This window comes from Sphaerodactylus townsendi, linkage group LG13 (genome assembly GCF_021028975.2).
Source record: "Sphaerodactylus townsendi isolate TG3544 linkage group LG13, MPM_Stown_v2.3, whole genome shotgun sequence".
NCBI classification, from domain to species: Eukaryota; Metazoa; Chordata; class Lepidosauria; order Squamata; family Sphaerodactylidae; genus Sphaerodactylus; species Sphaerodactylus townsendi.
The window spans coordinates 1,101,477-1,127,020 of NC_059437.1; the positions used below are offsets into that span (position 1 = coordinate 1,101,477).

General features: G+C 47.8%; 1 protein-coding gene across 3 annotated transcripts in view; it reads left to right on the forward strand.

The window, feature by feature from the left end:
- The window catches only part of LOC125442527 (ubiquitin carboxyl-terminal hydrolase 12-like), a 44,134-nt gene that overhangs the window by 5,562 nt on the left and 13,028 nt on the right, over window positions 1-25,544 (forward strand). The window contains exons 2-5 of one of the 3 annotated variants that reach the window (XM_048513897.1): window positions 10,005-10,085; window positions 17,376-17,589; window positions 21,898-22,124; window positions 24,637-24,713. In XM_048513897.1, coding sequence (XP_048369854.1) covers window positions 10,005-10,085; window positions 17,376-17,589; window positions 21,898-22,124; window positions 24,637-24,713 — 599 coding nt within the window. The remainder of the gene's footprint in view (window positions 1-10,004; window positions 10,086-17,375; window positions 17,590-21,897; window positions 22,125-24,636; window positions 24,714-25,544) is intronic. The other 2 variants (XM_048513898.1, XM_048513899.1) reach the window with 2 other exon arrangements.

Below are 25,544 nucleotides of genomic sequence, written 5' to 3' on the forward strand. Positions count from 1 at the left end.
TGTAAAGTCTGTTTCGAGAGGATTGAGTGATCTTAGTTCTTATACTTGGCACGTGGAAAAGAATACATCCTAGTCTTCTCTTGAGATTTAACTACCGTAGTTAGATACTGTCAGGGCAGTTACTTGAATTCCATTGCGTACTTTGATTGGCAGAGGTGTATCATGGGAAAACGGCACGTGAGGGCAACATCTGGTCAAGCGCCCCCCACCCATGCCCCACTTTGGTGGGTGGCTCAGGTGGGTGCCGTGGGGGGCAGGCCAGCTCGTGCCCTCCCCATCAGCAGGGAGGCTGGGGAGGGCAGGAACACTGAACATCCCTTGGCAGGAGAGACCTCCCAGACGCGTGGCTAGACCTGGCCTCACACGCTAGTGCGATCCCCTGGTGGGGGAGAGGCCTCCTGGAAGTGCAGCTGGGCCTGGCCTCATGTGCCAGCGTGATCCCCCAACAGTGGAGAGGCCTCCTGGCCACATGGCTGGGCCTGGCTTTGTGCACCGGTGAGATCCCCCGGCGGGGGAGAAGCCTCACCGCTGCGCTGCTGAGCCTGGCCTTGCACATTGGCACGATCCCCCGGTGGGGGAGAGGCCTCTCCGCCGCACGACTGAGCCCGGCCATGGACGCCGGCAAGCAGCGCCCCGGCACAGAGAGGGGCGCTGGCCAGGTCGCTGCACAACAGGAGAGGCCAGGCACACACCCACCCACCCACCCACACGTCCCTATGGGAAGTCCCTCTCCTGTTGTACACCCCTGCTGATTGGTGCTTCCCCACCTCCTTTTTGGTCCTAGATGGAGAGTCTTGGGGATTTTTTGCTCGGTAAAACCGCTGCCAGTCTGCTTCCCTTTCAACAAAGCTGTCCTTTATTTTGAAAGCTCATTTTTAGTGTGCGTAGTATGATTTTAAAAGTAATACATTTACATCCTGGTTTTTTCTCTGTTGACTGGTTGTTCAAAGTGGCTCACAGCAGACTTAACATAGCCAGGAATGTGAAAAAATTAAATTAAATTGATTGAGCAACACAATAAAATGCAATCCCAGTGAAGTTATAAAAAGAAAGCCCAGTGGAGCGGTGCAGAGGCTGAAGACCAGCAGGTAAAAATCCTAATCAAAAATCCCGACATCAGAAAAATGTCAAGGGAGCCGTTGCCAGGAAGAGCTGATGGTTTCGTTTGGCTTTGGGTTTAGTATGTTCTGGCTGTGACAGATTGATCTTTTGGGAAACCTTATACAGCTGGTCTCATTGAAATGAAAGACATGAACAACGTGTGTTTTTTTTAAAAATCACTTCTTTTATTAGGAAGTTTCATGGCTGAGTACCCATCGCAAAGGCTGGAGGTTCTCAACCAGTGATACTCAGTGGCCTGGGATTCTTTTGAGCGCTGTTTCCACTTGCTGCCCCTATGTTCCACAGATGTGGGTCATGTCAGGACCAAGCCTACCAAGCCTGTCAGTGCCCAGATGCCTTGCTGTGTAAGAATTGCAAATGTTGTCCTGTAACTGCTTTCCTGTTTCCCCCTTCCCTTCCTGGCGACCCCCTGGCGCCAGCTCTTCTGCAAGAAGGTGTGAACAGTTCCCAGGTTCTTCAAAGCTCTGTAGTGCAAATGTTGTAAAAACTGTAAGGAACATTTGGTGTGGGGCAAATTGGGGGGGGGGGGGGGGATTTGAAGGATATAATCTCTGGATCTAAGCTCTCTAGCTTAGATCCAGATTTCTATTGTTACTCTACGCGTTGTTAGAAATAAACTGCTTTGGGACTTTCCTACGGTCTCTGTTATTTCCATGTTCAAGAGTCTGACAGGTAAGGCCCTTGTCCAGTAGGCCTTGTGGAAGGCAGGTGATTTCCACCCTGAAACAACCTCCTCCGGAGGAACAGGTAATCCGCACGTCTTGCTGAGCTTTGGGCCTCATCCCAGGAACCGTTGGTTGATGGTAATTGCAATTGTGACTCTTCACAGGCTGTGGCATAGAATTCCCCCTTGGTATACGGAGCTATATTAGTTCATAATTTCTTTTCCAAATAAGACACCCTTCCTAGGGTTGATTCAGACTTGTTACCTTGGAGTGTTCAGGATAGTTGAGAATCAGTGGAAGGAAAAACACAGTTTGGGACCAGCACAGCTTGGGACCACGCCTACTCCCATATGAACCTGTCCAACCATCTCAGTGCTGCGACTAAGAAGGCCCTCTCTGGGTTGCCTCCAGCCTAATCACAGAGAGGGCCTTCTCAGTCAGAGCACCAAACCTCTGGAACTCTCTTCTTGGGAAGGTGCACCTGTCCCTCTGTGTTGCTGTTTTCTGCTAGGAGGTGAAGACTTTTTTGTTTGTATTGTTGAAGATTTTCACTGCTGGAATCAACTGGCTTTTGTTTTGGTTGTGGTAGGTTTTCCGGGCTGTGTGGCCGTGGTCTGGTGGATCTTGTTCCTAACATTTCGCCTGCAACTGTGGCTGGCATCTTCAGTGTGTAACAGACTTCCCTCTGTGATGCACCTCTGAAGATGCCAGCCACAGATGCAGGCGAAACATTAGGAACAAGATACACCAGACCACGGCCACGCAGCCCGGAAAACCCTCCAGAACCAGTTGAATCCGGCCATGAAAGCCTTTGGCTGTTGTGTGTTTTCCAGGCTTTGTGCCCGTGGTCCGATAGATTTTGCTCTTAACTTTTCACCCACAACTGTGGCTGACATCTTCAGAGGTGTGTCTCTGAAGATGCCAGCCACAAATGTGGGCAAAAACTATGGGACCACAGCCCCACAGCCTGGAAAACACACAACAGCCAACTTTTGTTTTTCATTTATGTATTTATTTGACTTTTAGCCTGTCCTTATCCAACCGAGTTGGGCTCAGAGCAGGTTACAACATTGTTAAAAGTTTTATATTTACAATTAAAATTTATACATTGAATATCCTAAACTTCAATTGAAACTTCAGTGGCACCAAACAGTTCTTCCAGTGGGAGCATCAGAGGAGAAACCAGAGGAACCACCTACTCATTTAGGAAGGAAATCAGCATAAGATTTGAATACTTAAATAAAGGAGGGGAAATTGGGGAGGGGACCTGAAAGGGGAAGGGGAGGTTTTCCCTCAATGGTCCCTTCTTCCTAACCAATGTCATAAGACCTGTTTGATGTTGGGTGTGTGTGTGTGTGTGTGTGTGTGTGTGTGTGTGTGTGTGTGTGTGTGTGTGTGTGTGTGTGTGTGTCAGTGGTGGCGAACCTTTGGCACTCCAGATGTTATGGACTACAATTCCCATCAGCCCCTGCCAGCATGGCCAATTGGCCAAACTAAATAATTTTTATGATGTATGTTTAGCGGAATTGATTTTGGTGGTTCTAAAATGGAATTTAATCACGTATGTTTTAAATTGTAAGCCACTTTGGTGACCCTTGTGAAGGCAAGACAGGTGGGATACAAACTGTGCAAATAGATAAAACATTGAAATGGGAAAAGATGTCTGTTCAAGGCTGAAGAAGCTGACGGGATTGTTGTGCAGGAGAGATTTTAATCAGGTGCGAGAAAAAATTCCAAATTGTTCACCGTTCCAATTTCTGTGCAGGCTCCCATCTTGTTTGAACCAAATGCCACCTACCATGGAGGAAGCCAGTGTGGTAGCATTAGGAATTCAGTGGGAACATTATTCATATTTCTTATCTGCCTGAATAGTAATAGACAGCATACAAAATAAACTTTACCTTTAGAATCTGTGTTAATGAAGAATTTGTTAAATAAGCATATTGGTACACTAACCAAATTAGGAAAACATAAAGGGATGATGCCTTGAAAATGTTAATTTCCTAGTAGACTAAAAGATGCTAAATCATGGCGTACAAATTAACAGCTGTTTTGAAAGCACTTAATAAATTTCTTCTGGGTTGAATTCCCATTGTCACACAGCTGGAAAGTTTTACTATAGGTGGATCAATATATGTATTTCATGGGGCGCTGTCTTTTTTAAACTCCAAGACCCGTACAACCTGAAAGTGGAGCACAAATAAAGGATGTGCCTGCTGCATCTTTACAGGAAGGATTTATGTGTGTTGCGGATAATAAATCTGCTCTTAGTATGCCCATGAATGGATTCCATTGCTTGGCAAATGGATTGTTATAGCAGGCAGTGATGTCGTGGAGGGGAAAGCACAAGAAGTTCCTCAGCAGATCAAGCAGGGCAGCCAGCTTTAAATAGCGGGATGTAGGTTTTATTAGATTTCATAGTCATAAAGAAACATGTTATGTGTGTTTAAGAACCTGGGCCTGGTTTAAATCAGGCCTTTGAGGTTTGAATTTATAGCAGTGAGCCACTTTGCCTGTAAGATCCCTGTTGAGCTGAAAAAAAACAGGTCAGTATGTAGACTTTCTATGGAAGCTTTTCACCCTCCATATTTTGTATTACTCTTAAATCCTGTCTGAGTGGCACTAGTGTAGCTGCCCAATAAACCAGCATGGCACATTCTTCCCTGTCTGGCTGCATCACAACACTTCTTGGCTTCCATTTTGAGAAGGCGATGAGCTTCCATGAGGTCACTTTTATAAGAGAGCAGAATGTTGGGGGGCTGCGCTGCTCGACGGTGTTTTTCCAGTCCTCTCTTCTGCCTTCGTAACTCACTGTTTGTATTATGGTCTGCTGTGCCTGGGTTTGTTTTTTTCATCCATTGTTTTCTAGAGGAGCAGCAGTGGCGTAAGAGGTTAAGAGCTCATGTATCTAATCTGGAGGAACCGGGTTTGATTCCCAGCTCTGCCGCCTGAGCTGTGGAGGCTTCTCTGGGGAATTCAGATTAGCCTGGGCACTCCCACACACGCCAGCTGGGTGACCTTGGGCTGGTCACAGCTTCTCGGAGCTCTCTCAGCCCCACCTACCTCACAGGGTGTTTGTTGTGAGGGGGGAAGGGCAAGGAGATTGTCAGCTCCTTTGAGTCTCTTCAAGAGAGAAAGGGGGGATATAAATCCAAACTCTTCTTCTTCTTCTTCTTCTTCTTCTAGTTCTGTAGTCGTACCTCCTTGATTATTAGATGTCTTCTAGCATCTAATTGAATTTTTATATTTGAGTCTGAGCAAGAAAGATGGGCTACTAACAAACAGGTAAACAAAACCATCCTGAATAGAGATATAAAAATGATAGATATTTTAAAGCCAGTGTGGTGTAGTGGTTAAAAGTGTCACCTCTGAAGATGCCAGCCACAGATGCAGGCGAAACGTTAGGAACAAGATCTACCAGACCACGGCCACACAGCCCGGAAAACCCACCACAGCCTGTCAGACTAGAATTTGTGAGACCTGGGTTCAGATCCTCACTTGTGCGGTGGAAGCTTGTTGGGCCAGTCACACACAGCCTAATCTAACTCACAAGGTTATTGTGAGGGTGAAATGAGGGAGAGCCATGTAAAGTCACTTTGGGAAAGGTAGGTGCAAATGAATAAGTGGTTTTTTTTCTGGGGGGGGCAGAAATTTAGGAGAAGTGTGTGCTGTCAAACATGGCCGTGTCATAGTCTGGTCACCTGTTCACATTGTAGGGCATCTTAGCTGGGCACTGTTTCCCACAAGCCTCAAGGTATGATACCTGTATTGGTATGTTATTTGGTCTGAATGCCTTCAGAGAGGAGGTAAGCATAGTAGGTTTGCAAGAGGGGATATGAATGAAATCGAGGGTGTCGCTAGCAGTGAGCAGGCAGGAAGCTGTAAGAAGAGCTAGGTATTGCTGTAGACCAGTGATGATGAACCTTTTTGAGACCGAGTGCCCAAACTGCAACCCAAAACCCATTTATTCATCTCAAAGTGCAAACTCGGCAATTTAACCTGAGTACTGATGGTTTAGTTTAGAAAAAACTATTGGCTCTGAGGTGTGTGTTGCTTGGGAGTAAGTCGTAGTCGGTGGTAGTCGATGGCTTTGCTTTGAAGCAACTGTGCAATGCTTCGAACGGGTGAATCACGACCCTAGGAAGGTTTACTCAGAAGCAAGCCCCATTGCCAGCAACCGAGCTTACTCCCAGGTAAAGGATCATGCTTTAGTTCTTCCCATGAAAATCAGTAGGGTTTAACAGCGCTTAACAGGGTTACCTACACTGCTTCCCCAAAACTAGGTCTTAGGTTTAATGTAATAATTTCCCTGAAATAATTGCACTATTATCACATGACGAGCTCTGTGCACGCGTGCCCACAGAGAGGGCTCTGAGTGCCACGTCTGGCACCCGTGCCATAGGTTCGCCACCACTGGCCTATACAGTTCCAATGCTGGATGGGAAAGTCACTGACTTGCAAAACTGTTTGTGTAATGGCTTGAGGGTCCCAGTTATCTGGCATTTTTTGATTCCTTGCATACTTAGGGGTGGGATCCAAAGCAGGACTACGTCTAAAAATATTTCTCTGTCCCGAGTATTGATCTAGCAACAACCCAGGTACTTGAGGCATGACAATCTTTTTATAGTTTTAAAAGGAGGCGGGAAGCACTGGCAATGGGTGATTCATCTTCGAAAATGCTGTTGAGCTATAAATGGGACACTAACAGAGTTCTGAAAGGGAAATTTGGCAACTGACTTTTTCAGCACTAGATCATGCAGCAGCAGCTACTTGTGTCTTCACTGAAACATACTCTGGGTAATACAATTTCTTGCTTCGTTTGACTTCAAGAGATAATTCAAGGGACACATTCCCCTTCATGGCAGAAGCGGCTTTCTTTACACAAGCCGCATTGCCTCTGTCATCCCTCAGGGTGGTTTTGCACATCACACACAGCAGCGTGCATTTGACAGCACAGACTGTTGCTGCACACATACTGATGTATCCTACATCCCTGTGGATGATGTTCGCTTGTAAATGCCTTTGTGCGTGGGTGTGAGACTCCTGCTGGGAAGGGCACTGCGAACATTTCTCTCTCCATTAATAGTAGAACTTGAGGCCACCAGAGCACATTAGTGGACAGCAGATGTGAGACGGACGGGTCTGAATCATGCGCACTGGGAAGCCATAGCCTGTTGCCGTGTGACCGAGCCTGGGCTGTCCTGGGGCTCCCGTCTTCTGGCATCAGATCCCTCCCGCACTAATATATAGACAGTTGCACCTTTGCAACAAAACCGTCATCATCCGACTGTACATCTGAACCCAGCCAAAGAGTAAGTACTTCCTCACTGAATGTGTTTTGGGGCTGGAGATGGCTTGGAGACTGCGAGGCTGAGCCAACATTGCTGACTTGGATGGACCAGTGGTCTGGTTCAGTGTGTTCAATGGTCGTGGATGGACCTCTGCTCCACAAATCTCTTCAACCCCCTTTCAGAGCCAAGCAATCTCCAAGCCGTCTCCAGCCCCAAAACACATTCAGTGAGGAAGTACTTACTCTTTGGCTGGGTTCAGATGTACAGTCGAATGATGATGGTTTTGTTGCAAAGGTGCAACTGTCTAACAGCCCTGGTCAGTATTCAGATGTGAGACCACCAAGGAAGTCCAGGGTCACTGTACAGAGGCAGGCAATGGCAAACCACCTCTGCTCATCTCCTGCCTTGAAAATTCTATGGAGTCGCCTTAAGTCCGCTGGACTTCCACCACCACGTCTTCATAGATTAGGATGACCTCTGTGGAAGCAGTTATTTCCAAACATACAGTTGCAGCAAAAGAGCCACTCGACATTGTCATTAAATGTGATGATATATGCAGCCATGTGGTTTTTCCTTACATGAAGATTGGGGGTGAATCTGCTGCCCGTTTATCATAATTGGTTTGCAGGCATTCTGGTGGGCAGCCCCATCCGCATGGTTGGGTGCCTGGATGTGGCACCACAGCCACACCACCCTGCCACTCCAAAGTGGGGAGCGTGGGGAGGCAGAAAGCACAACAAAGACTCCCCGCCACCGGAAAGTCCCCATTGGGCTTGATCAGAGACGTAGCAAGGGGGGAAAGCGCCTGGTGCACTGGTGCGTCCTCTGCCCCCGCCCCGGAACACCCACACCACACCCCCGGAACGCCCTCACCGCACACCCACAGGGGCACGTGCCCAGTGCGTTCCCCCCGTCCCCTTGGAGCTACGCCTCTGGGCTTGATGGACTTGCACCACCGAAAAGGTTGCGTAATTGCACAGCCCCGTGCGCCAGCACAGGTGGGGCAACAGCCAGGTGGAAACAGACTAACACCAGTCCCTTCCCTGACCATGCTCCCAGACCGCCCCCCCCCCCCTCAGCTATGCCAACAGGAGCAGAAGGACTCTGTCACAGTTCTGTATAGCTGATGTAGCACAACCGTTATCTTTCCCAAGGAGACTCCTCCTGGTTTAAAGGATTATGTTTCATTAGCAGTCTTGGATTACTTGAATTCTGTCCAGTGGTTCAAAGGGTGACATCAGTGAGAAGGCCCGAAGGCTGTCGGAATTTAGGGTTGCGTCACATCTGCCACAGTTGGATAGATCTGCTCCGACAGCATTTTAATTGTCATGGTTTCTGCTTTCTAAGAGATGTGGATGACGAAGAACTAATGTCAGCCATTTAATCTCAAGCCATGTAGTCAGCTGCCTCCTCAAATGTCAGTCTTTTTGTGAGCATTAACTTTATTAGAACAACAAAAAATATATATACTTTAATCATTAACAGGTTTGATTCTTAACACCAGCTATGAAAGGAAATGAGTTAACTCTTGTTATAAAGCAATTTCAGTTGAAATGTTCTACCTCAGCCATTCTCAACCAGGGTTCCCTGGTACCCTGGGGTGCCGTGAGCATGTCCCAGGGGTACCGCGGGAACACTACCGCCCCCCCTCGTTTTTGTGGTGTCTCCCATTGGTGCCAGCAAGGACATGGAGCTGGCCCATGGGGCAGGGTCTGCCACAAGGTCAGCAGCCACCCCCCCCCCTCAGTGCTACCCTTCACCCTGGGAGGGGAAGGTGGGGTGTGTGGCAAGCAGGGGCAATGGGAGGGGAAGGTGGAGGGTGGCGGCAGGGGTACCGTGAGATATGAAGAGTGAAAAGGTTGGGAAACACTGTTCTACCTTTTAGTAATGTTAGCTAAGATTTCTATAACTCTTATCCCAATCCATTTTCTCTCCTTGGTTCAAATCGTTTAAGAGAGACCATGTCAGGTCTCTTTATTTGGTAAATGTCACATCAAAACATTTCTGAATGGCAACCATTTTCAGACTATGCTGTTGGTTGATACTCTGAAACCCCGGTGGCCTTTTGTTTTTGCATATGTGGCTTGTCTACTCTTGAAGAGTTATTACATTATGTTTTATATTGTGCTCTTCATAAAGATCCTAGACTCAGCCAAATTCATTGCAAAGATATCAAATCTCAAGCCCCTCTCTGATTTAGAGAAGCCATCTATACTTTTAACAGATAACAGCCCATTTATTACTGAGAGGTATCTCTTTTCACCCTAGCAGCCAGAAATATACAGGCTAAACATGTATCTAAAACATGTAACCAAGAGGAACAACATACATTTCAACATGCTTCTTACCAGGTTTATTTGAAAGTTTAACTGTACCATCTTTTGGGAATTTTAATTGTGTGTGTGTATGTATATGTATATATATGGGTGGGTGTTTTATATCCATATGGGTGTGTATGGGTGTATCTTATTTAAGTTGCAATCTGGCTGTTGTAAAGTGTGTTGTTTTTATACCTATGGTTTTCTATTGTTATGGCCTATGGCTGCGTACAATAATTTTTTTTTGCTACTTTAAATGTGAACAGTTTGCTGAACAGCTCTTCCTCTTTGGCTTTTCATTCTGGAACACCCAAGGCCAGTCTACAATAAAAAGTTGGGGATGTGGGAATTAAAACACAAATAAAACAAAGCCGCCCTTGTTCCTGGCCTTGCTTGAACAAGTGACACCCCAACAGGGTAAAAAAATGGCTAGTTGCCACTTACACCAAGGCATTCCTGACTTAGGAAAATATTTGATTGCAGCAAGATGAGCAGTCACCTGCCAATATTTGTCTGTTTCATTGCCACTCTCTGACTTGGTTTAAAATGCTTTAAAAACGATTTGTCTTTTCCCCTTTGCCAATATGCCATGTTTTCTGTTTTCCCAGGGCGCCAATGCCTCTGCTTTGGAGAAAGAGATTGGTCCGGAGCAGTTTCCGGTGAACGAACATTACTTTGGCTTGGTCAATGTGAGTGGATTTTTGTGTTGTGGGTGGGTGGGTGGGTGGGTTGTGTTCTGGGTTGCCTGTCTGCTCCAGCCTTTGAGTTCTAAGCAGCGAGTCTGTGGGGGCGGCCGTGGGCACAAAAGGGAAAGAGCCTCAAATGGGGACTTTGAGACGTGCCAGCGAAACTTTTAAAAAAAGTATTCTTAATGAAGTTAAATAAAGCACACTTAACAAGTTTCGGTTTGAAACAGCTGTCGATTTCCTATTTGGGCAAGCTTTTAGCGACTTGGCAACTGCAATCACTTGGGTAGAAATTCTGAGTCAGTTCCGGTGATAAATGGGCAGCCGACTTGAGCAAATTTAAAAAGCCCTTGCGCATCCCAGGAAGTCCCCTGCTCGTGTGAGCACCATCGCATCAGAGTCATGAATCAGAGTCACGAACTCGCAAGCACACCAGTGGTCCTTTGTGGCAGTATCCTGGCTTTGCCATTGGTGCACTTGCTCTGGGCTGCCGAGGAAGAAACGCAGGGTGAGTGGCTCTGTGGGTGCAGTCAGGCCAGAGCAGTGGTGGGATTCAGCCGGTTTGCACCACTTCGGCAGAACCGGTTGTTAAAATGGTGCTTGTAAACAACCAGTTGTTAAATTATCTGAATCCCACCGCTGGACCAGAGGAATGGCACTGCTCAGAAAGAGGAAATTATTGTCATGTGATCATTACAGGCTGTTGAATATTCAGTTCCCAGGCAGAGGGGGCAGCTGGCTGTGAAAAACCAAAATACTTAAAACACACACGCTGTGGCAAGATGGATGAGGCATTTGTAACTACGTTCAGAACAACTGCCAGTCTCCACGAGCAGGATTCAAGTCCAGGAGCGCCTTATTTATTTATTTAAAGCATTTTGATGCTTTGTCGAAGGCTTTCACGGCCAGAATCACTGAGGTGCTGTGTGGTTTCTGGGCTGTATGGCCGTGTTCTAGCAGCATTCTCTCCTGACGTTTCGCCTGCATCTGTGACTGGCATCTTCAGAGGATCTGATGGTAGGAATGGAAAGCAAATGAAGTTTATATACTGTGAGGTCAAAAGGTGAGGCCATCTGAATAGAGTAGCCTGGCATGTGAGTCACAGAGAAGTCTGTAGCATGGGAGTGACAATGAAGATAGCAAGGTCAATAGGTGAATGGATCTGAATAGAAGTATCCTGGTCTTTGTTTCCTTTGAGTACTATAGTCTGTAGTTGTCCTGTGTTTGTGTGGAGCACTGGCCATGCTGGAAGGGGATGATGGGAATTGTAGTCCATAACATCTGGAGTGCCAAAGGTTCGCCACCACGGGCATAAGGTCACGTTCTGGCCCAGGCTGGTTGATCCATGTTGGAGCTCCTGAAATGCCACTCAAAAAATCGTGCATCAGCAAATTCACCGCAAGCAGAGATAATTTTGCAAAGGAAGCAAATTATGCTGACGTCGTCATACAGTCAAGTGAGTCCATTGGAATGATTCATTCAGCGTCGGCAGAAATGCTGCCGTGTCCCCCTGGTTAATTGGCAGATTAGTGAAGCGGATGCCGGGGGCTGGGCAGGCTGACCGTAGGGACAGGGGAGCCTTCTCTGAGACGCACGGGCAAGAGTCAGGAGCTGTTTAGTAGTTCTCTTTTTACATAATTTTGGACCAACCTTTAGCTTAGATCTTGTAGATCAGTTCCATTATCAGTGTTTCCCCCCTTGATGTAAGGAGCCTTCTGTGATGCAGACACTGTTGGGGTTCGGGAGGGTCCTTGGAAAAATTTTTTGAGGGAAGTAGTGTAAACTGGAGGGGAAGGATTGATGAAGGCAATGAAAGTATACCCAAACTTGCTTATTTCAGAACCAGACTTCTCTCTCTGTCCCGCATTTCACTTCGCTCTGTGTAACAGATCCCAGAAGGGCCGAGATCCTGTGAATTGACAGGTGACTTTAGTTTTTCAGTTAGGAAATTGATCCATGAAAGCCCTCTGCTGCAATTATTTGTGCATAAGTGTTGGTGATCTCTGGTTGCTGAATTCCCAGGTGTGCCCTACAGTGTGATTTGTTGGCCTTCTGTGGACTTAATTAGCTCCGCGTTACTTCTCTGTGTTGTCAACATATCTTTCAATATGCTTTGGAGATGGAGATTCTCATCAGGAAAGGTTTGGCTGTGTCTTTGGCAGCGGGGTGCGTGTGTGTCGTAGGGGACTGAAACGAGATTATGCAATCTAATCAGACTGCTCTTATTCTCACACAGTGGTGGAAATAGAATTGATCACATTACTTTGAAGAGCTGGAAACAAAGCCGACTGCCAATATATTCATACTCCCTCTGGGTTTTTTGGAGGGTGGGCTGAAAGGCATTTAAAAAGGAGCAGCAGTGGCGTAGGAGGTTAAGATCTCGTGTATCTAATCTGGAGGAACCGGGTTTGATTCCCAGCTCTGCCGCCTGAGCTGTGGAGGCTTCTCTGGGGAATTCAGATTAGCCTGTACACTCCTACACACGCCAGCTGGGTGACCTTGGGCTAGTCACAGCTTCTCGGAGCTCTCTCCGCCTCACCTACCTCACAGGGTGTTTGTTGTGAGGGGGGAAGGGCAAGGAGATTGTCAGCCCCTTTGAGTCTCCTGCAGGAGAGAAAAGGGGGATATAAATCCAAACTCTTCTTAATAGCTAGATTTGAACCCAGTTGCACCTTAGAGACCAACAGGATTTTTGGGACTGTGAGCTTTTGAGAGCCAAATCTCCCTTCGTCAGTTGTGAGGATGCTTTAGTGCTTGAAAACTCATATGCCCCATAATCTTGCTGGTCTCTAAGGTGCTACTGGTCTAAAATCTAGCTCCTCTCCTGCAGACCAACACGGAAACCCTCTAAAAACAGAAGTCATTTCATATTTCAGTCACTGCCTTGCCGACCATCCACTCTGGACACCGCATCCCTTCTGCGCTGTCTCCCCTTCCTCTGAAATGACACAGCCTTCGGATACGGCCAGTGCAAAACAGCTGCTTCTAGCTGTCTGAGCGTGGGAAGGTTGCCAGCATATTCTTGTAAACAGGAAATCTGAACTAAATCTCTCATGTCTCCCGAGAGGCATTTTTGGCTTGTCACATGCAGCCGCTTCCAAATGGCTCTCAGTCCCGTCGTTCCCCAATTCGGGGTGACCCAGAAGAAAAACACAAGCCTGCCGGTTTCCTTGGAGGATCGGGGCTGCAGGGGACTCCGGCAGGTCCTGACAGGGTTGGGATTTCCACCCGTCTGCTGTCCCCAGTCTTCCTTAACATACAGCAGCAGCATTGTGGTAGCTGCCACTGGGGCAGCATTCAGTAGGGTGCCGTTCCCTTTGCGCTGTTAATTCATAAGGCTGGTTTATGCAAAAATACGAAAGTTGGAGTGTCTGCCTGCCCAATCATGTTGCTGGGTTCTGGATCCATGGTTCCAAAGTATTGGCTGTTTGTGTTCTTCTGTGCTCGTGCAGAGCAACGTTCAGAACCTTTTAGGACTAAAGACCTGAAATTAGGCATGGGGAAAGCTGCTCGCTTAATAGAATGAGGGGATTTCTTAAATGCTGGAAATCTGCCTTTGGTTTCTGTGGTATCCACATCACATCACAATACTGTATGATTTCTGATCTCGGGGTGTTCTCTGAGCACAAACCTGATCTTAATACACTGTCCAAACCTGAAAGCCATGTGCTCTCTCACCAAGTAGCAGCCCCTCCCGCAGTGGCGTACCTAGGCAAACTGGAGCCCTGGGCAAAACCTGAGTTTGATGCCCCCCCAGGCGCGTGCCCAATGTAACGCGCAACCCCCCTTGTAGCTACGCCCAGTGGCGTATCTAGGCAAACTGGAATTGGGCGCCCCCCCCCAATGGGCAGCTACCCCCCCCACAGTGACCAAGCAATGTTTCATACACCATGTTTTTTCAAAGTCACCATCACATTGTAGAACAGGCCCCAACTCACAAATCTGAGCACAGCAATAAGCCATGCCACACAGCAGAAATAATTTTTTTGAAAACATTTTCCAAAATGCTTTCAAGAATGTTTATTACTGCTATCTTAAAGAAACATTACAGCAATTGTTGTATCCAGTACCCCCAATTGGGGGAAACAGCATCACTTTCAATGTTTCAAAGGAGAATCTGGGCTCTAGTTCCAAACAAGTAAACAAAGTGATGCTGGAATCCACCCCCAAACAGCATCATTTTTTCAATGAATTGTTTAAACTGGGAGCCTAGGTCTCTTTAGGCTCCATCCTGTAAAGGGAGAATCTGGGTTCCCAGTTCAAAACAACATTGGAAGTGATGCTATTTTAGGAGTTGATTCTCCCCACCCTGGGAAACAGCATCACTTGCAGTATTTTAAACTGGGGACCTCAGATTCTCCCTTTAGGAAATCCATGTCAAGAGAGATTTAAAGGAAAATCTAAGGGGGGAAATTTGGAAGGTGCTTACTGCTGGCAGGGTGCGTGCAATTGTTAAAGCTAGCAGCACCAAATTTTCAGGGGTATCTTTGGGGAGACGCTCCCCTAATGAGTACCACCCAGGTTCTTTGATGAAGTTTAGTTCAGGGGTCAAAGTTATGGACCCTCAAATGTAGTAGCCCCATCTTCTGTTGGCTCCCCATTGGAAACAATGGATGATGGGGCACCCAACTGGGAGTCCGGCTTTGTGACCCCGGACCAAACTTCACAAAACCTGAGTGGTATCAATGAAACATTCTCCTGATGATGCCTCCCAGTTTTGGTGAAGTTTGGTTCAGGGGGGCCAAAGTTATCGACCCTCAAAGGTGTAGCCTCATCTCCTATTAGCTCCCATTGGAAACAATGGGGGATGGGACACCCCCTTTGGGGGTCCATGGCTTTGGACTCCTGAACCAAACACTCATGAGCCTGAATTTGATAGCATTAGGAGAGTCTCCCCAAAACGTCACTGAAGGAGTTTTGGTTGCTGCTGGCCTAAAATAGCCCTATGCAGGCCAAAATGGAAAAAACACTGAAAATACAAAAAAATCCCACAAACAAACCTGCGCCCCCCCACAGGGCTGTGCCCAGGGCAACTGCCCACTTTGCCCAATGGGAGGAACGCCTCTGCCCTCCCCGTCATGTTTTGCCTAAACAGGTTCATCTCTTTCACCCTTGGGTGACAAGGAACATGCTTAGTTTAGTTGTGAGACACCATCTATTTTTGGTTTTTTTGTAACTTAGAACGCTGTATTTTAATGGAGTTTTGTATTTTAATATGTATAGAGTCTATATTCATTTATTTATGGTTAATTGATTAGGTTATTTTGTGTTTAATTGTATTCATTCTGTTCACCGCCCTGAGCCCTCCGGGGGAGAGCAGTATACAAGATTTAATAATAATAATAATAATAATAATAATAATAATAATAATAATAATAATAATAATAATAATAATAATAATAATAATAATAGATTTTTCAGGGTCTGGGATTCTTTCTTAAAGCCATTGGGTCAGTCACCACGGGCACTCCCCTCTCAGTTTCTCTGACAGTCTGCAAAGCTTTCATTTCCTTGCAGTTGGCTTTCAGCTTGTTTACCGATTTATTTGCTTCATTTATACCCAATTTTTCTCCCCCTGGGGGGCCTGAGGCTGTTTGCATTGTGAGTCCTTGCTTCAGCTAAGTACATCGGGTGCCTCACTGCTGATGTCCCCCCTCTGTTTGGGAGGTTCATTCATTTATAGCTGGTGGGTGCTGTTGTTCAAGGGCTCTGCTGACACTTTGGAAGAACCTGCCTGACATTGTATGGGCAGCTCTCTTTCTTCCCGAACAGGTGCCAGGCAGAAGTATTTCAGCGTCCCTTTCTCTAGCCGTGGCCAGTGGTTTCACTTCATGTGCTTTGGTTTGTGCGTCTGTGTTTTGTAATTGTATCTGTTTCCATTGCCCTGACCTGGATGGCTCAGGCTAAGCCGATCTCGTCTCTTGGAAACTCAGCAGAGTCAGCCCGGGTTAGGACTTGGATAGGAGATCGCTGGGAAAGTCCAGGATTACAACACAGAGGCAGGCAATGGCAAATTACCTCTGAGCTCATTTTCCCTGGAAACCTATATGGCCGTGGTGGCGAACCTTTGGCACTCCAGATGTTATGGACTACAATTCCCATCAGCCCCTGCCAGCATGGCCAATTGGCCATGCTGGCAGTAAGGCAAACCTGGAGTTATAGGTCTCTACTGCTATATAGGCTCACACCAGAGGTGGGATGCAACCCTATTAAGCACCTATTCGGTGAGAACCCGGTTACTAAAAATTTTTCTCAGATTAGGAGGAGCAGGTTATTAATAATTAACTCTCCACTACCCTACAAAGGGACAAGGGGGGTAATCTCTGTCCCTGGGTACCTTAAAATCTCGTCAAGTGGGGGGGATGCAAAATGCGTCCCCAAGGGCCCCCCTCTTGACCTCCCACTGCTACATGGCACCCCCATGTGTGTATGGACTGTGTGAAATCATAGAATATATAGTAATTCTATTTTTGTTTGTTGATTTAAAGGTTGGGAAAGTATTATAGGTAAAGATTTTTCATTTTCTTTTTTCCCCTTGAAATTTATATTGGAAAGAGAGAAGTTTAAACTACTCTAATTTTAGATTAAGGATTTTGGATCTCTCCCTCTGTTAGTTTTCTTTCAAGTGGAATAGATAAAGTAGTTATAGGAATCTGAAGGGGAAGTAGAAAGTAGGGAGGGAGGGAAATATGGGAAGGAGGGAAGCAATATAGGATGTTTTTTGGGGGGGTTGAGAGAGATAGACAATTAGATATTTTTGTAACATGTTAACAATTGTAAACAGTTTTTGGTTTCTCTCCTTACTTATGTTATTATTTAAAATCAAGCAATATAATTATATAAAAAAGAAATAATACACTACCATACGGTATATTGCTTTTTAATACTTGAAACAGTCATTATTTGAATCTAGAGGCGGGGCGAAGGGGAACTGCACCTGGGGCGCGCGCATCCTGCGTCCTTGCCACAGCCCCACCCAGGAATGCCCCACCCCCGGAATGCCCCACCCCCGGAATGCCTGGCCACGCCCCCGTTGTGCCCCACCCAGCCTCATTGGTGCTACGCCACTGTTTGAATGCCACCACCATCGGAACCTGTTACTAAAATTTTTGAATCCCACCACTGGGTCACCATAAGGCGGCTGTAACTTGGTGACCCAGTTTACACACATATCCGCATTTGCATGTTGTAAGTGGCCCTTGCAGACCCTCGTTTGACACTCTGACCGTATCTTTGGTAGACTTTGTATGACCCGGGTGTTTTGTTTTGTTCTTTGAACTTTCTCCTCATCAGTTTGGCAATACCTGCTACTGCAACTCCGTCCTACAGGCACTTTATTTTTGTCGTCCGTTTCGGGAAAAGGTCCTGGCGTACAAGGTCCAGCCCCGCAAGAAGGAGAGCCTCCTGACATGCCTCTCTGACCTCTTCAACAGCATTGCCACGCAGAAGAAGAAGGTGGGGGTCATCCCGCCCAAGAAATTTATCTCCCGGCTGAGGAAAGAAAATGGTAATTCAGCATAGCAGTCCTCTTCTCAGCGTGCTTCAGAGCGGTGTCTGAATAGTGAGTGGTCCTTCTGAAGTGGCCTTGATAGGCACGTGCTGCTTCCTCACGGCTCCGGCAGCATCAGTTGATCTGGGCTATTTGTGGCGGTCTTCCTTTTCCCGGCACGGCCACCCTTCCGTCAGGCATGGGGAGGAGCGGGGGTGGGCCTCAGAGCAGCAGTGGCGTAGGAGGTTAAGAGCTCATGTATCTAATCTAGAGGAACCAGGTTTGATTCCCAGCTCTGCCGCCTGAGCTGTGGAGGCTTATCTGGGGAATTCAGATTAGCCTGGGCACTCCCACACACGCCAGCTGGGTGACCTTGGGCTGGTCACAGCTTCTCGGAGCTCTCTCAGCCCCATCTACCTCACAGGGTGTTTGTTGTGAGGGGGGAAGGGCAAGGAGATTGTAAGCCCCTTTGAGTCTCCTGCAGGAGAGAAAGAGGGATATAAATCCAAACTCCTCCTCCTCCTCCTCCTTTTTTTCTTCTTCTTCTTCTTCTTCGTCTTCTTCTTCTTCTTCTTCTTCTTCTTCTACTACTACTACTACTACTACTACTACTACTACTACTACTACTACTACTACTGTAGAGTGCAAGAAGGAGCCACCCGGAATGAATCTAATATTAAAAAGTACCCATCAACATCCCCAGCAACTTTATTCTCCAGTTTTTCTACATAGTTGACTAATTTCAGTTTGTTGGAAGAAGGATGCATCTGGCTCGTTGCATCCCAGAGGGTTGACTGGGCAATGTGGCACATGTGGTCTGGGGAGAACTGGCAGATTATGCCCCAAAAGTGGCTCAGGGTGGTGCGTTCCCAAGATGGCATAACCAGTTTCTTATGCTCCAGAAAATGGGTTGAAGATCAAAAACACGTTTTTGTCATCAACTATTTCCCCTTCCCTGATGGATCACTCCTAGAACCATAGAGTTGGAAGGAGTTGTACAGGCCAGCTAGTCCTACTCCCTGCTCAATGCAGGATCAGCCTAGCGCAGTGGTGCCAGAGGTGGTACTCAGAGCCCTCTCTGTGGGCACGCACAAACAGAGTCCCGCCCCACACAGACACACACATCTAGGCTGGTCTGGGCCGCTGGGCTCAAGTATTAACATTAAACCTAAGACCTAATTTTGGAGAGGCAGTGTAGGTAACCCGGTTAAGCGCTGTTAAACCCCACTGATTTTCATGTGAAGAACTGAAGCGTGATCCTTTACCTGGGAGTAAGCTCGGTTGCTGGCAATGGGGCTTGCTTCTGAGTAAACCCTCCTAGGGTCGTGAATCACCTGTTGGAAGAGTTGTACAGTTGCTTCAAAGCAAAGCCACCCACTACCACCAAGCTTACTCCCGAGTAACGCACACCTCGGAGCCAACCGTTTTTTCTAAACTAAAACCTCAGCATTCAGGTTAAATTGCCGTGTTGGCACTTTGCGATAAATAAGTGGGTTTTGGGTGGCAATTTGGGCACTCGGTCTCAAAAAGGTTCGCCATCACTGGCCTAGCCGCATCCCAGCCAAGTGTTTGTCCGGCCGCTGCTTGAAGATTGTCAGGGAGGGAGTGCTCACCACCCTCCTAGGCAGCTGATTCCACTGCTGAACAGCTCATACTGTCATTTTTTTTCATCATTACCCAGCTGATAACCTTTCCACCTGTAATTTGAAAACATTACGACGAGTCCTCTCCTCTGCTCCCCACAGGGACAGCTCCCTGCCCTTCTCTAAGTGGCAGCTTTTCAGCTTTTCAGCTTTTCAAATGCTTGGAGAGAACAATCGTGCTGTTCCCTCTTAGTCGCCTCTTCTCCGGTTTAAACATTCCCAAGTCCCTCGGCCTTTTCTCATTGGCCCCCTGATCATCCTCATCGCAGGAGCATCAGTGGCGTAGTGGTTGAGAGCAGGTGCACTGTAATCTGAAGAAACTGGGTTTGATTCCCCACTCTGCCGCTTGAGCTGTGGAGGCTTATCTGGGGAACTAGAGTAGCCTGTGCACTCCAACACAGGCCAACTGGGTGACCTTGAGCTAGTCACAGTTCTTCTGAGCTCTCTCAGCCCCCACACCTCACAGGGTGTTTGTTGTGGGGGGAAGGGGGGGAAGGGAAAGGAGGTGTGGCCTTTGGTCCTGGAGGGATGAAATCCAGGCACTGCCTGCTGCTGCTGCTGCTACCTACTGCTACCTACTACCACTGCAGCCTGGGCTGGGCTTATCTGGGAATTCAGATTAGCTGGGCACTCCACCATCAGCTGGGTGACCTTATGCTAGTCACCTTGGAGTCTCTCTCAACCCACCTACTCCCACAGGGTGTTTGTTTGTGAGGTCAAGGAGATTGTGGCCCTCTTTGGAGTCCTCTCCTTACAGGAGAGAAAGGGGGGATATAAATCCAAACTCCTCCTCCTCTTCCTCTTCTTCTTCTTCTTCTACTTCTACTTCTACTTCTACTTCTACTACTACTACTACTTCCACTACTACTTCCACTACTACTACTACTTCCACTACTACTACTACTACTCTCCTCCCCCTCCCTCCTTTTCCATTCCATCCACATTCTTTCTGACGTGAGATGTCCAGAACTGCACACCTGTACTCCAGGTGTGACTTAACCAAGGTGGCGCACAGCAGCACTATGACATCTTTCGATGTGGATGTTGATCCACCCTCTTGATAAACCTCAAGGCTGCATTAGCTTCCCTTTTTTTGCTGCTGCATCACACTGATTGCTCATATTCAGCTTCCGCTCCACGTGTCACCCGAGATCTTGCTCACACCCGCTGCTGCCAAGAAGTGTATCCCCCATCCAGTATGCATATTTCTCATTTTTGTCACCCAGTATAGAACTCTGCATTTATCCTTCTTGAATTGCATCCTGTACACATCTTTTTCCATTTTTTCCCATTGTGTTCAGATCTTGTTGAATTCTGTGTTTCTCTTCTGGGAAGTTTGCTGCTCCCCCTAAGTTGGTGTCATTTGCAAATTTAATGCGTTGTCCCCCAGCCCATCTGGATCATTTATAAATATGTTGAAAAGTCTTGGGCCCAGAACCAAGCCCTGTGGCCCCGCACCGGACACCAGTCTCCAATCAGATGAAATGCCCTTGGCGGCTTCTCTTTGGGTACAGCTCTCCAACCAGCTCCCTGTCCACGTAACTGTCCTAGAGTCCAGTCCAGTTTACCCATCAGACCATCATGGCGAACCCTATCAGAAGCTTTACTGAAATCCAGGTGAACAACCTTGACGGCAGGCCCATGATCCAGTCAGCTCGTCCCTTGATCAAAGAAGGGAATTATATTGGTCAGGCAGGACCTCTTGGGGACGAATCCATGCTGATTTTCCCAGATCACCAAGTTGTCCTCCAGATGCTTGTAGATTGACCTCTTTAAAATCTGCTCCAGTCCCTTCCCTGGAATAGGGGTCGGGTTGACATAGACATAAGCATTTATTGTCATTGTGCACGCACAACGAAATTTACAGCAGCATTCCTCGATGCACACAATTTCAGACTCATACTCCACCCTCACTTGCCCCTTCCTCCACCCATCCCTACACAGCCCCAAACACATCAACACGAAGCTGTGGAGTTCAGCATAGCCACATCTCTAGAGTAGAAGCTGTCTCTAAGCCTCTTTGTCCTAGTTTTGATAGACCTGTATCGTCTGCCGGATGGTAACAGTTCAAAAAGAGAGTGTGCTGGATGAGGCCGGTCTCTCAGAATATTTTGGGCTTTTTTTAGGCTTCGGGAATTATAGAGTTCTTCCAAGGAGGGGAGAGGGCACCCTCTTCCAGTCTAGTGGATACATGCCTACGCATACTCTCTCTCACACAGACCCTCTCAGAAGCCTTTTCTTTTGACTGTACCATGCATTGATTAAAATCTGTTAAAGCTGCTAGAAGCCAGTGAGAAGGGCTTCGGTGGCTGTTTCCAGGCCATCGATTGCCAGTTGACCATCCCTACATCAACAATTCCATGCATGTGATTTCCAGTGTTGGAGGGTGTCAGTTGCAGCCACCAGGAGAACGGAGGCAGTTCTGCCACGGGGCCATTCATGGTGACATTACCTTTTTAGTGGGTTGGATCCTTTGGCACCAGGAACCACCTTCTGTTACAAAGTTTTGACCCAACCCAATTAAAGGAAGAGAGGTGAGTGCTTGCTCATCAGTGCTACCTCCACAGTGACTTATCACCCCCCCCCCCAAAAAAAAGAGAGGAGTTATTGCTCTGGAAGCAGGCTCTCTGCTTCACACATTCTGTTGAACTTGTTGTTTCTCTGGCTTCCCTTTTATTTCCAGAATTGTTTGACAATTACATGCAACAAGATGCGCACGAGTTCCTGAACTACCTTCTGAACACCATCGCCGACTTACTGCAAGAAGAAAAGAAGCAGGAGAAGCAGAATGGCAAACTCCAGAACGGGAGCATTGACAGCGACGAAGGGGAGAAGGCAGACCTCACCTGGGTCCACGAAATCTTCCAGGGAACCCTCACCAATGAAACCAGATGTCTTAACTGTGAAGCTGTAGGTTAACCCCCCCCCCCCCCATTCCAATTTACACGATTCTTTCCAAGGAGTCACTAATGTGTTTTCTTTCGCCTCATTTTCAAACTAATAGCCTCCATTTTAGCTAGAATACTTTTCTAGGTTTATTGGTGAGCAGAGCTAATTGTCTTCCACCTATGCATAGCCAATCAGAAGCCTTGCTGGGCAAAAACCCCACCTGGCCCCACCTACTTTCTAAAAACACTTGGGGATCAGGTAGGATCAGGAATGGCGGTGTTGGGTCCCATAATGCCCGTCGGCACCACGTTGACCTTGGGGACATGCCTGAAATGACTCTTTGGATCGGAAAAGGAAAAAGCCTCCGTAGAGAGGTGATACGGTTTCTCTGGTCTGAAAGCACTAAAGTGTGCCTGGGTTCTTCAAGGGTCATTGATGGAGTAGTTGGGTCCTGCTCTGGTTCTACAGTGCCTCATTTTTGCATGTATCTGTCTGTTGCTGAGGACCAGTTTAAGGGAAGGGAAGAGAAGTGAGAGAGGGGAGACAGTGAGGGGTGGCATGCAAGGGAGGGGGGCAGGGGATCCAGCATCTAGATATGACCCACTCACCCTAGTGGAGGAAAAGGGAAGGGAAGGAGGGGGAGGGGTAGCATGCAAGGGAGGGGAGGCAGGGGGGTGCAAAACCATTTACCCGGGGGGGGGAGGGGGTGTCTGCCCTCGCTCAGCACCTGCTGACCCTGTGGCTTCAGACGGCGTTCTGAAACAACAGTGTGCCTCCATGGTGGAAAAGCCAAGCCAATAAAACAGTAGCCCACAGCCTCATCATTTTTAACCCCTTCATAGAACAATTTCAGCCTCACTCCAAAATCTTCATGGAGCTGGAGGGAAGGCTCTTTTTCCCCGCCTCTGGAAGACTACCCTGCAGGGGTGATGCTACCATCCAAGCTGTGACTGAACCGTGCTTGAATTGGCAGCCCTTTGGGCAGGCGACCAAAAAGAGAAGTTGGAGAGGGGCGCCGAGGGGCATTCCTCAGTAACCTTAGTTAACACGCCTGAGGTCTGTTGGGTGGGGGTGGAGTTGAGCTGGGTTGCTTCATCAGGCACACAGACAGCAGCTCAATTGAATGAAGATTGTGTTGCGAGAGGCTTTCATAGCTGGAATCAACTGGCTATCGTGGGTTTACTGGGGTGTGCGGCCGTTGCCGTTTCACCTACATCTACGACTGGCACCTTCCGAGGCATGTCATGGTAAGATGTCTTTCTAGCATCATGGAGAGAAACACATCTAGCCGTGCCATGCCTCTGAAGATGCCGGCTGTAGATGGGGGCAAAATGTTAGCGGCAAAAGCTAATAAACTACACCCACACAGCCTGGAAAACTCGCAACAGCCAATATTAAGTTCTGTTTGGAATTTTGGCTGACTTCTAAGTAAAGTTGTGGGCCAACGAGAGAAAGATGTGTTTGTCACAGGGCAGCCCAGGACCCTTTATGCCAGGGGTGGGCAATTATTTTTTCCATGGGGCCGCATAAGAAACAGAAAATATTGTGGAGGGCCGGGCCAAAAGGCTGAACTCAATTCTGCATGATAGGGGCTGATAAGTGACAGACAGGTGCACAGATCAACTTGGAATCAGTGGCAACAGTTCTGCATACAACACTATTTGGCACAAAGAATCACAGGCTTAACCTACCTGCATAGTCATTGTCTCTACCACCTGCTTGATGGAATCAAGCTAAGTGGGGAGACTTAAGAGTCCCTTGACCTACTTTTTTTCATCGAAACATGGTGCTTTTTGAAAGCCCCACAGAAGCCGGCGTTATGCCAAGGTGACCAGCTTCTGCCACTTTGAGCTTTCAAAGGCGCCTCGCTCCCAGCAAGGCAGGGGGGCAAAGCATGCTTAGGTGCCCGCGCAGAAGCAGGCAGCCAAGGCAACCGGCTTCTGCAGGGCTTTCAAAGGAGGGGAACGCTGAAGCTTTCACTGCACAAGGGGAGTGGCCTTTCTCAGAGGCCCTTTCCAGCGCAGTGGCAAGGTGAGGGGGGAAGGGGGAGGGTTAGCGGAAGAATGAGCAGCGCGGTTCTAAACAGGTCCTCTTAGGCCAGGGCCAGGTCTGTCATACGGGCCAGTCAGGGTCATCCGGCAGGCCGGATGTGGCCCCCGGGCCGTATAATGCCCAGGTCTGCTTTATGCTGTCCAAGAGGCTGTGCTGAAGTCCAAGGGAAATGCAGAAGAGGAATCGGGGTGGGGGGCTGGTGCATCTCCACTTGTGACCCAACATTGTCTTGACAAGGTTGTAGGGGATTCTGGGATGCATCTGGGATGCATCTGCTGCTTCCTCAGTTGTCAGTTCACAAGTTGAAGCTTGGGACATCTGGTGAGTCTGCAGTGTTCTACATTTTAAAGGTTAACTTTTGAATCTTAACATGCCTAATTTACTGGCAGAATGTCTGTGCAATTATTTTCAATGTGAACTTTGCTCAGCTGTTGTGACCTCTTGCCTCACCCTTTCTCTCTCTCTCTTTTTTTTCCTCAAGGTTAGTAGCAAAGATGAGGACTTTCTAGACCTTTCTGTGGATGTGGAACAAAATACATCAATAACGCACTGTTTGAGGTAAATTTGGATCGGGGGCGGGGGAGGGAACCAGTTTATGGGTGGATCCTGCAAGCAGGCCCAGTTGAATGGATTTCTGGTACTGACTCTTGTCCTGCAACTGCGTTAGACCCATGAATATTCTTTTCATATATGCCACTGATGGTGAGTGTTTGAGGTGGGCTCAGCGCCAAGAGGCACAGGTGAGAGAGTGAAGCCATTTAAGGGCATTCATCCCATGCGCACACTTATTTGCGATTAAGAAGAAGAAGAGCTGGATTTATATCCCCGTTTTCTCTCCTGTAGGAGATTCAAAGAGGCTTACAAAACCCTTTCCCTCCCCGCCCTCACAACAAACACCCTGTGAGGTGGGTGGGGCTGAGAGAGCTCAGAAGAACTGTGACTCGCCCAAGGTCACCCAGCTGGCATGTGTGGGAGTGCACAGGCTAATCTGAATTCCGCAGATAAGCCTCCACAGCTCAAGCAACAGAGTGGGGAATCAAACCCGGTGCTCTTAACCACTGCTCCACTGCTGCTCTTAAGCTGGGTAGGACTTTCTTCTGGATAACTTGCCCAGCCTTAGGCTGTGGAAAAACAGGGAATTGTGGGATTGCTGGGGGTGGCCCGGATGGGGCAGCGAGGGTGGCAGGCACAGAATGCTCCCTAAACCAGTAAGAAATGGCTTGCCTGCAGGCCCCTTCCAGGCAGCCTTTTCCTGTGCTGTGACCACTACCATTTAGCAGAAGGCTGATAAGCAGATAGAATTCCTTGTGTGAAGTGGGATTTGTGCCTCAGTGTGGGCTGCGTAGCGAGAGGTGTTTGGTCAGAGGTAGAAAACCTGCCTGCACTGAG